A 12,202-nucleotide genomic window follows, 5' to 3' on the forward strand; every position below is an offset into this window, starting at 1 on the left:
AATTCTGCTGGGTGACTCAGTGTCTGACAGACTGACCCGGTGTCAGGGTGAGAGGACCTTTTATTTGTTATGTGTAACCACGTGTATTGCAGCAGTCAGAAAGCCATTTGGGGGCGAGGGATGGGAAATTAAAGCAAAACTCTCATCACAGTGAATAACAAGGCATTATATAAAATGGAAAGTTTGATTCTATGGTAAAGATCATCATAAAGTATTTGATGCCAATAAACAAATACTATAATATTATATATCCTATTGTAGGCAGTTTCTTCATAATCATATAAATGTGAATAGAAATAAATTAGAAAAAAATTTGTGTTCACAGATGTATGTTTTCTCTATAGTTTCAGAAATCATAAATCACTAAAGAAAATTCTTAGTGAATTCATGTCTATGTTTATGAGTCAGTAGTAGTAAATGTTGAGTATACAACAGAGACATTTAAATATTTAACACAAATAATAAGAAGAAGATATATATAGATATAGGTTAGATATAAATACAGATATATGTATTGATATAGAGATAAATATAGATATAAATGTTTTTAATCTGGACTCTAATCTTAATTTTAAAATGATGAATAAATATACAGGCTTAATTATAAATACTAAACATAAATCTGATAAATTTATGATATGTGAAACAAATAGGACTTTGCTTAAAGTTCAAGTCATTAATGAATAATGCAAATCTTCCTTTCTTTAACTTTTTAAAAGTTTTTGTTATTATTTTTTCAGTGCTTTAAAAATTAAACTCTTTTATTTTATGATAATTATATAGTCATCTGCAATTGCAAGAAATAATACAGAGATATTCCATGCATCCTTTACTCATTTCTACCAATGGTAACGTTTTGCAAAACTATAGTACAGTATCATAAACAAGATATAGTACAATATCATAAACAGGATACCAACTTTGGCCCTATCCACTGATCTTACTCAGATTTTCTGTTTTACTTCTATCCATTTGTGTGTGGGTATGTGTGTTGTGTTCTAGTCAATTTTACCACACACGTAGGTCCCTGTATTCACCACCTTAGCCAAAAAGATAGGATAATAAAGATATGTGAATATGTTTAAAATTGATTTTAAGGCATTAGTAATCTTTTAAATCAGAAGTTAACAAACCTTTACTGAAAAGATGCAGATAAAGCATTTTTTAGGCTTTGCAGGCCATACTGTCTCTGTTGTAACGACTCAATTCTCCTTTTGTAGCTCAAAAGCACCCAACAACAATTCCTAAACTAATAGTGTGGCCGTATTCCACTTAAACTTTGCTTAAAAAAATAAGCAGTGACCTGGATTTGGCCTATAGGTTCCAGTTTGTGGATTTCTATAAGGTTTTCATAATCACTTTTTATTATATCTAAAAGTAGAAAAAAAATTTTAAGGAGGAAAACATTCCTGTTATTTTGCTTGTTTTGATGTTTTCTATTTGAAAATATTTAATTAAACATAATTTTTTAGCAGTTCTTGAACATAATATTTTGACTTGCTTCTTCCTTTGGGCCGTTATTTGAAACAATATAAATTGCTGAAATTCCACAGAAAGAATAATCCACAAGCTCAAGAGTTAATTTTAGCCATCACACTATTAGGCCTTCGGCTCCATAGAATCTTCTTTTATGTCCAAAATTTGGCCAATTGCACACTAATAAGACAAGCAATTTATCATTTTATTATATATTATTTACTTCCTTCCTGCTGAAATAAAATCCTCTTATGACATACATATATATTTATATTAGGTAAAACACCAAAACAAATAAACAAACAGAAGACCCACAAATTCTGAGACCTGGGAAATGTGTTAACCCCTGGTAACTCACCCAGTTAATATAAATTAAATTGTAATACTATGTATGATGACAAAGTATTTTGGAAGCAATCATAGATCTAATAAATATGCTTAGTATGTCTGAAGGACAAAAGATTTTTAAACCATTGTTTCATGAAGTAACTCATAAGGAAGGCAACATTACACGCTATATCCAGTTCATTTATTTCCACGCTGATTTGCATACTGCATTGCATTATGCCTAAGCCTCCAGCAATAGAGCAGAACATTAAATACTCCAGATTTTTTTCCTCACATGATAATTATCGCATATTTCCATATAATCAATCGGCTGGGCCAAACCTCAACTTTAGAATATAATTCTAAGTTAATCGCATATTATTTGCATAGTTTTATGATACTATACATCAATGGAATAGTAAAATTTTCACTTACCATTTCAGGTCAAAATGACAGAAAAATATTATTTTATGAGTATTAAAGCACAATGTTAATACAGTTAATTTTAGCTATTTATAAGATAGATTAGATAGAAGAGGATAAGAAACAGAACTTGAAACCAAAGCATCTGTTATTCTTTCGGTAAAAGAAAATAATCTAATGTCATCAATTTCTTCAATACGTGTAATCAAGGTGCACAGATTCACCCTGGTAAAGAAACTATTCTTGTGATTTATCTCATTTATATCAAAGGGCTTCTAGTAGCCACAGTGACTACAGAGCCTTCCATCTTAATTCATTTGAAAAGCTGTGTGTCTTTTTTTAAATTGCCTTGGAAATAATACTTTATTCTACCAAGTTTGAAAAAGAAAACTTAATCGGTGGGCAAATGAACAACATTTTACGTTACCATACATTTAAGCTAAGAATTAAAATATCACATGAGCTTTTAAGTGTGAAAATACTTCAGCAACATTCTGAGAGCTAGGGATGTAGAACCAATTGAAGATTAGAAATCAAGCTGATCACTGACCTGTTTGAATGATGGAAGTTCTATATACTTAACACTTTATAATTTCAGTCTGTGTTATGACTATTCATAAAAAATATTCTTTCCAGCATAAATAAATAAACAAGAAATAAGTTTATAAATAAATCAAAGGCATTAAAGATGTTTAATGATTTATTTATCCAGCATGTTAAAACAATTTGTCAAATTACTAATTCAGCAGCACTTTTCCATAAACAGTTACCACTGATTTTGAGCACCAGGGAAGTAAATACTGCTAACTTTTAAATTTTAAATTATTGTCATCTCAGATTTACTAATTGGGTTTAGCATGAGTTCATAGTTATTTCAGTGGGCATTTACAGGTTCCATATAATTTGAATTATGTGGTACTAGATGAAGGCATCGTTTTTAATCAGGAAGAAATGAGATGTTCTCACAGCATGGCTTGGCACTCATTCTTCTCCCAATTTCACTCCAGGTACATTTCAATGGGTGGAATTGGCTTGTTGACTGAATTGGCCACTCTGTGTCCCTAAGAAAACTGCCATGATTGGGAAGCCATATGGTGCAATGCTGTAAGCTATATTAAATTCTGAGTCATATTTTGGCCAGCTTTGTTCTCATGACTGAGATTCAGAATTGTATCCATGTAAATTTCTATCCACTTGCTGATCACAAGTGTCATTAAGCTCACATTTTTTTCTTTATTTTTTTAGACACTTGCTATATAAAGTGGTGCTAGAGTTTAAACTTGAAGGCACTAGTTGAGAAGATGGAAGACACAGAGAAAGGTGACACTTTAGGCTCACCCTGTATTTACCTTTGAAGAAGCAGTCTTCATTGTGGACAATGGTAATCTTGTGTTTTTTCAGGCAAGCAGCTCTGTGCACCTCACAGTGGTTTTCATAGAATTCTCCATCAGATCCACACACAGGTTTGTAGTGCCGATTGCAAAGGTCCATGCAGGCACATTCCACTTGCCCTGTCTCTCTGCTGAGAACACAGTGCCTTCCCAAACCACAGTATTTGTTTTCACAAGATCCCAGAGGGCCATCCTGAATCAGGAATCCTGAGGACAAAGAAGAGAAAATCACTTGGATTCATATGTCCAAATAAAATTCTGATGTCAAAGTTTAAAGGGAAAAGGAAAAAAATAATTTAAGAGAAATACAATATAATCAGAGTTCAGTTGTTCTCAGTGGAGAAGGGACTTGTATCAGAACCAGGAGGTGAACTTTTTCAAAATACCCTTGACATATTCCCCTTCTTTCCCATTTCTCCTTGAACTCTCACTTCCCTGCCCAATGAGTATTACAGTCCTTAAGGACAAGGGCTCTAAAGTTAAACTGCCTGAACTCATATTCTCTACCAATTATTAGCTTTATGTCCTTGGATAAATTGCTTCTCTGTGCTAAGTTGTCCTATCTGTAATACGAGGTTGATAATATAGATGATCTCCTACAGTTGTAAGGAATAGTACATATACTGGTCCACAGAAAGCACAGCCTTGGCACATAGCAAATGTTTAACAAATGTTAACCTTTACATTAGCAGAATTCTGGTAGGAGAAAAGAAACGTATGCATATAATGTAGGAAATAGGAGAGAATAGGAATAAGAAACAGTGTCTTGAAAACTTCTTTCTGGGTTCTAACATCTGATCCTTTCTTGTTTTGACCTTTGCCACTTGGCAATTACTGATTAATTTCATGACTAAATGAATAAATCATGAAGAATTTGATTGTCTTGTTACTTGTTCAGTCTAACAATCTACACTTGCATCAGAAAAGTATAGGTGGATCTAGCAGTCTTGTACTAAAACCAAACTAAGCAACTTCAATACTCAGGCTTTTATAGGTAAATCTGGCTTTTCTTCTTTGAGAACATTATCTGACTGAAAAGTAAAAAATGTCAGTAAACTGTACATACATACATATATAAATATATATATAGAGAGAGAGAGAGAGAGAGAGAAATATATATACATGTATCTCAAGGAATAATATATATTCATATATATACACATGCATAAATGTGTGTGTACATATATTTACCATTGGTGACACTTATATACTGCAAAAAAATAAAGTTTTGAGAGGTTATAAACTTAAATTACAGTAATTTTATTAGATACTTAGTGTATATTTTCAGCTGGTTGGTTTAAAACCATCTCCCTACATGATTGCATCATAATGATTAAGAACATGGTTTCTGATCCAGAGTTTAAATCATAACTCCACCAGTTACAAACTTCAGGACCTTGGGTGGGTATCTAACATATCTGTAACTTAGTTTCTTCATCTGTAAAATAGGACTAATAGTATATATCCTCAAATGTTTATCAAGATTAAAGGGTTTGTGAGGGAGAGATCAAGATGGCAGAGTAGAAGGAGGCTGGGCTCAACTCCCTTCACAAACACATCAAACTACAAATCCTTGTAGAGTGACACTCACTGAAATCTACCTGGGACTAACACAACAGGTCTTCTACACCAAGGCTATAAATAAAGATCCACAGAGCATCTGATAGGAAGGGAGAAAAGTGATCAGGCATGAACCCACACCCCTTGCAGGGGACACAGAAGAGGAATGAATATCACAGGCTTGGAGATTCTCCCTGGGAACAAGGGATTCAAGCTACATATTAGGTGCCCCAGCCTGGGGCGTCCAACACCAGGAAGGTGAGCCCTCTTAGCTGGTTTGAAAACCAGTGGGGCTTACCAGAGGGCTGTAAGAACCCAAGACTCCATTCTTAAAAGAGCACACACACAGACTTACTCCCAGTCACATCATGGAGGCAGAAGATTGAAATTCCCTGGGGCTCTGGCCACCCTGCCAGGACATCCTCTGCACACATCCAGCCTGCATGGCCTCCTGCTCCAGCCCATCTTACTCTGGTGCTACTCCCCACTAAGGCAGAGGCTGTCATTGCCAATGAGACTGCACACATTTGGAGGGAATGGATCTGGCTGAGACCCCAGCCCAGCCTCTGTCCAGTGTGGAGGTAGACATTGCCAGCTCATGAGTCCCTGTGCACACTTGAGAGTGGACAGGGTCAGTTCAGTGGTGTGGCACCACCTCTGCAGCACCAAGCCAGCCTCTAAAGACAGTGGGCACAACAGGGGGGAAAGTGAAACCAGCACAGAAGTGCAGCCCCAAGTACTCAAGCCCTGGCTACATCCCAAATCAAGGTGGAGACTGCCGACACACCTGGGAGAAAGCCAAATACCTCAGGGCTCTTGCTCTAGCCCCTCAAGCCTCAACTCTGCCCCAGATAGGGCAGTAATGGTTATTGAGCATAGACGATGCCCTGACCTTCACCTGGCTCTGGCTGTGGCCCAGCTACACCAGTGCTACCACCCACCAAAGCAGGACACCCAAGGGAACGACACAGCCTGTGCTCTCTTCAGATCCAGCTCTCCCACCAGAGCCACTGAACATACGCAGAGTGTATAGGGACAATCCCGCACAAGCACACACCATCAAGCCTGGGATAGGCAACTGTTTCACCTAGTTTCATAGAGAAAAAGAAAGTTAAACAGAATGAGAAGACAGAGGAATGTATTTCAAATGAAAGAGTAACAGCAGTAATCAAAACACTACTGACAACTCTAAGCCCAGGACTGGATGACTTCACAGGAGAATTCTACTGAACATGTAAAAAATAGTTAGTACCTATCTTTCTCAAACTATTCCAAAAAAGTGAAGAGGAAGGAACACTCCCAAATTCAGTCTGGGAGGCCACCATTACCCTGATACCACGACAAAATGAAAATTACATGCCAATATTCCTGAAGAATATAGATTGAACAATCCTCAACAAAATAAAAACAAACTCAGTTCAACAATATATAAAAAGGGTCATCCACTATGATCAAGTGGGATTTATTTCAAGGATGAAGGGTTGGTTCATAACTGCAAATCAATGTGATACACCACGTTAAAAGTACAAAGGATAAAAAGCACATAATCATCTTGATAGACGCAAAAAAAGCATTTTATCAAATTCAACACACATTCGTCCTAAAAATTCTCAACAAAGTGGTATAGAATAAATATTTCTTAAGCATAATAAAGACCATTATGACAAACCCACAGCTAGCATCATACTCACTGTTAAAACCTGAAAGCTTTTCCTCTAAAATCAGGAACAAGACAAGGATAGCCACTCTCACCATTTCTATTTAACATATTATTTGAAGTCCTAGCCACCAAAATCAAACAAGAAAAAGAATGAAAAGGCATCCAAAGTGAAAGGGAAGACATAAAACTGTCACTATTTGCAGAGGATAGGATACTATAATAGAAAATCCTAAGGTCTCCACCAAAAAACTATTAGAACTAATAAATGAATCCAGTAAAGCTGCAAGATACAAGATAAATATACAGAAATCTGTTGCTTTTTATCCACTAGTAATAAACTATCAAAAAGAGAAAGCAAGAAAATAGTCCCATTTACAATAATATTAAAATGAATAAAATACATAGGAATAAACTTAAAGGAAGGAGGTGAAGACCTACACTCTGAAAACTATGAGACAATGATGAAGGAAACTGAAGATGATACAGTGAAATTGAAAGATATCCTGTGTTCATGTATTGGAAGAATTAATACTGTTGAAGTGTCCATAAAGCAATCAACAAATTTAGTGCAATCCTTATCAATATACCCATGACTTTTTTCACAGAACTAGAACAAACAATCCTAAAATTTATATGGAAGCACAAATGACCCCAAATATCCAAAGCAATCTTGAAAAAAAGAACAAGACTGGAGGTATCACACCACCTGACTTCAGACACTACAAAACTAAAGTGATCAGAACACTATGGCACTGGCACAAAAACAGACGCATAGGTCAATGGAACAGAACAGAGAGCCCAGAAACAAACTCATGCACATGTGGTCAATTAAACTATATCAAAGGAGGCAAAAATATATAATGGGGAAAATACAGTCTCTTCAATACCTGGTGATGGAAAATTGGAACTCTACATGTAGAAGAATGGCATTAGAACATTTTCTCTCACCTTATACAAAAATAAACCCAAAATGGATTAAAGACCTAAATGTAAGATAGGAAACCATAAAACTCCTAGGGCAAAAAAAGGAAGCACACTCTTTCACATACATATTAGCAATAGTTTTTTAGATCTCTCTCCTCATGCAAGGGAAACAAAAGCAAAAATAAACAAATGGCACCTAATTAAATGTAAAAGTTTTTTCACAGCGAAGAAAACCATCAACAAAATGAAACAACCACCAACTGAATGGAAGAAGATATTTGCAAAGGATATGGCTAATAAGGGATTAATACCCAAATATATAAACACCTCATGCAACTCAATATCAAAAAAATAAACAATCCAGTTAAAAAATGGGCAGAAGACCTGATAGACATTTTCCCGAAGACATACAGATGGCCAAGAGAACATGAAAAAATGTTCAACTTCACTAATCATGAGGAAAATGAAAATCAAAACACAAGTGAGATATCATCTCACACCTGCCAGAATGGTTATTGTCAACAACACAGCAAATAATAAATGTTGTGAGATGTGGAGAAAAAAGAATAGTTTGCCCCAGCAATTCTACTCCTGGGTATATATCCAGGGAAAATGAAAAAAAAAAAACTAATTCAAAAAGACACATGCAGGTTTCCCTGGTGGCGCAGTGGTTGAGCGTCTGCCTGCTGATGCAGGGGACACGGGTTCGAACCCTGGTCCGGGAAGATCCCACATGCCGTGGAGCAACTAAGCCCGTGCGCCACAACTACTGAGCCTGCACGTCTGGAGCTGTGCTCCTCAACGAGAGGCCACAACAGTGAGAGGCCCGCGCACCGCAATGAAAAGTGGCCCCCGCTCGCCACAACTGGAGAAAGCCCTCGCACAGAAACGAAGAACCAACACAGTCAAAAATAAATAAATTAATTAATTAAAAAAAAAAAAAAGACACATGCACCCCAATGTTCAGAGCAACACTATTTACAACAGCCAAGATATGGAAGCAACCTCAGTGTCCATCAACAGATGAATGGATAAAGAAGATGTGGTGTATATACACAATGGAATATTACTCAGCCATAAAAAGAATAAAATTTTGCTATTTGCAGCAACGTGGATAGACCTGAAGAGTATTATGCTTAGTGAAGTAAGGCAGACAGAGAAAGAAGAATGTTATATGTTTTCATTTATATGTAGAATCTAAAAAATAAAACAAACTCATGAATATAACAAAACAGAAACAGACCCATAGACAAGTGAACAAACTAGTAGTTATCAGTGCGGAGAGGGGTGGAGAAGGAAGCAAATTAGGGGAAGGAGAGTAAGAGGTACACACTGCTAGGTAGAATATAAATAAGATACAGGATGTAATGTACAGCACACGGAATATACCCAATATGCTATAATAACTTTAAATGTAGTATAACCTATAAAAATATCTAATCACAGTGCTGTACACCTGAGATTAATATAACATTGTAAATCACCTATACTTCATTTGAAAACAAAATTAAAAGTCTTGGCACATGTAAAACTCCATTTAAATGTTAGTTATTATTATTATTATTATTACTTTTTTAAGTAACTAATTTTCATAAGAACAAATATACAAATAAAAAAGTATTTAAATAATCAATTTGTTTTTATAAATAAAACCCATTAGGCATTTTGATTTTCATATAATGCATGTATTTCCAAGTGGAATTTAGAAAAATTGAAATAAAAAAAGGACCAAGACTATCAATAGTATAATTTAAAAAATAATTTATATTTTTTATAGAACTGTAAATTGGAACAACTGTTCTTCAAAGCAACTTAAAATTATTTGCACTCTGATACCATATTATAATCTTTGTGAAAACATTCTAAAACATTTAGAACAAAAAATAAGAAAAAAGACAATAAAATTTATTGAATCAAGCTTTCCAACGTAGTGTTACTTTAAATAATTGAAAATTACTATGAAATATTTAGTAGATTTTGGAAAATATATTTAATGCAGTATTTCTTGAAGTGTGGCACTTCAGAATGGCCTACAGAAGTTTTATAGCATAGATTCAGCCTTCACTTTACCCGAGAGTTTCTGACTCAGTAGATCTGAGACTGAACCCCAAATTTATATTTCTAATTTCCCAGGTGATGATGTTATTTTGGTTTCTGGTATCAAACTTTTGGGCCTTTGACTTAATGAAATCCTAATTGCTAATTAAAATAAATACGGCAAAAACAAAAAGACTAGGTAAACAATTATGAAATATTCTTAAGTGGAAAAGTGAGAACTTTATGTTATGGTTAAAACCAGATAAAATCAAGCGAGTATTTGAATGAAACTAAGAAAGGATATGGAAAAGTGAACACAATTGATTAGCTAATTGGATATGATATTGGGCAAATTTTTCTACTTTTACATAATTGCTTTTTTAGTGTTCAATACAATACAGTAGTAAAAGAAATTCCATAATTGTGTCAATTACAACTGTAAAATAATGACCGATTTCATTTTGGAAAATCCTTTTCTTCATTTTTCTGCTTATGCCTATTGTTGATCTTATGTTTATAGGGTCCAAAGTGGGGCTGCCATTATAGCACAGGGATTTGACTCATATAGTTGTATTTTGTACAGTTTTATATCTTATATTTTCCTTATTTCCTTAATATCTTACTAACAACTAGTTTCTTGCTATCAAATAGTTTAAAATTTATGAATGGAGTATTTTATTTTATTTTTTTATTGTCTAAGAATGAGTTTAAGGTCAACTGGGTCAAGAGATTATTTTACGTTTTGGTCATAAACTGAGGTGCCTAACCAAATCAGTACAATTTCTAAAAAAGAAGGAATGCTTTGCTATAAAATGAGGTCATTTATGGTATATTTAGGTCAATGAGTATCTTTCCTTGATTCTCTTTTCTTCAATTTTTCCTCTTTTTGCTTGTACTCCAGTTCAGAGATTTGTATTAGAATGGCCAATAAGCCATTTTCTAGAAGTTAATGAACTATTTTACACTAGCTAGAAGCCGTGTGTTGCATATAACTGCTACGATTAAAGGAAATTTAATTAATTCATATGCAATCCAAAAGAAAGCTCATATTATGTAAATGAATAACTAGAACATATCCTTTCTGACAGTAATTATCCATGACTAATGCTGAACTTAAGTATCAGCTGATATTAACTCAATTTAATCTGATCAGCATGTCAAAGCTTTCTTTTAAGTATACTCAGTCAGATAACACACTAAATGAATTTTAATCAAGAACTTCTATCTTGCTATCTTGCAACTTGATAAAATAACATGTGTTCCCACAAAAGTGCTATATATTTAACAAGCACATTATTTTATAACTTCTATGCCTTCAGGGCATTACAAAGATTCCTCAGATTTAAAATAAACAAAGAACTGAAACGAAAGATGAAAGACACCAAGTCATAAAGCAAAATCATTCTATATAATTCTAAAGATAGTCTTCTCAGATTCTCAATGATGATGCAGTTCTCTTCAAGTGGTTTATGTATATATACTTTATCAAATAGGTACTTCATATAGAGTGGATCTAATTTGAAATAAACTTTAATAAAATTTATTATTTTTATGTGCAAGGTACTATACTAGATACTATAGAATAGATCATAAGAGCAATCACTGATACTTTTTCTAGTGGCTTAAAAAGGGCATAAGGCAGGCTTTGGGCCCAAGGAGAGAGTTAAACATTTAGGGACATATTTAGGAGCACAAAGGAGCATGAGATGAATAATATCAGGTAAGACCTCACAAATATTATATCATGTCATGGTTGAGGTTATGTTCCAGGAATGGGTTAGGAATTCAGAAGGCTGATATATGGAATAGACAAGGTATGAATTAAAGATTGATGTTGGATATAAAACAGTAACAGCAGAGGGAAGAAAGAACCATATTTTGACAAGCTAACTACCTCTAATGATAATAGTGGAACATAAACAAAATTAATTAGAGTGCCAAGTTATTTGAGGTGTTAATTTTCTCATAAAAATGCATAATGTTTTGATACAAAATGTAAGTATTATGTTAACTTTGATTTGTTAAAAAGAACAACAGATTTTGGGGAAGAGAATAGGATTAGAGTCTTGGCATTTCCATTACCTATTGGACTGACCTCAGCTGGGCTGCAATCTCTTTGGGTCAGATGTTTAAATGGTAAGAGAAAAGGAAACTGATAAACCATCTTTAGATTCATTCTCATCTGAATAAAATCCTTTCATTTAAGAGTGCTTGGCAAAACAGTTTCTAATAAAAGGTAATGTCTGAGAATATATTTAGGAATCTTTCTCTAGAGTGCCTAATAGGTAAACTTCACCTGCAGGAAACAATCATATACTCATAATTCTCTACTTTAAACAATATTTATGTACTCTACAAATAGCATCAGAGACCTTCAAGATGGAGGAGGAGTAAGACGTGGAGA

At 34.3% G+C, this 12,202-nt stretch overlaps 1 protein-coding gene across 3 annotated transcripts in view; it reads right to left on the reverse strand.

Moving 5' to 3' along the window:
* FSTL5 (follistatin like 5) overlaps positions 1–12,202 on the reverse strand; it is a 706,899-nt gene that overhangs the window by 489,331 nt on the left and 205,366 nt on the right. For all 3 annotated transcript variants that reach the window (XM_068542031.1, XM_068542030.1, XM_068542029.1), the window contains exon 3: positions 3,576–3,824. In XM_068542031.1, the coding sequence (XP_068398132.1) occupies positions 3,576–3,824 (249 nt within the window). The remainder of the gene's footprint in view (positions 1–3,575; positions 3,825–12,202) is intronic.

Source organism: Eschrichtius robustus, chromosome 4 (assembly GCF_028021215.1).
Source record: "Eschrichtius robustus isolate mEscRob2 chromosome 4, mEscRob2.pri, whole genome shotgun sequence".
Taxonomy (NCBI): Eukaryota; Metazoa; Chordata; class Mammalia; order Artiodactyla; family Eschrichtiidae; genus Eschrichtius; species Eschrichtius robustus.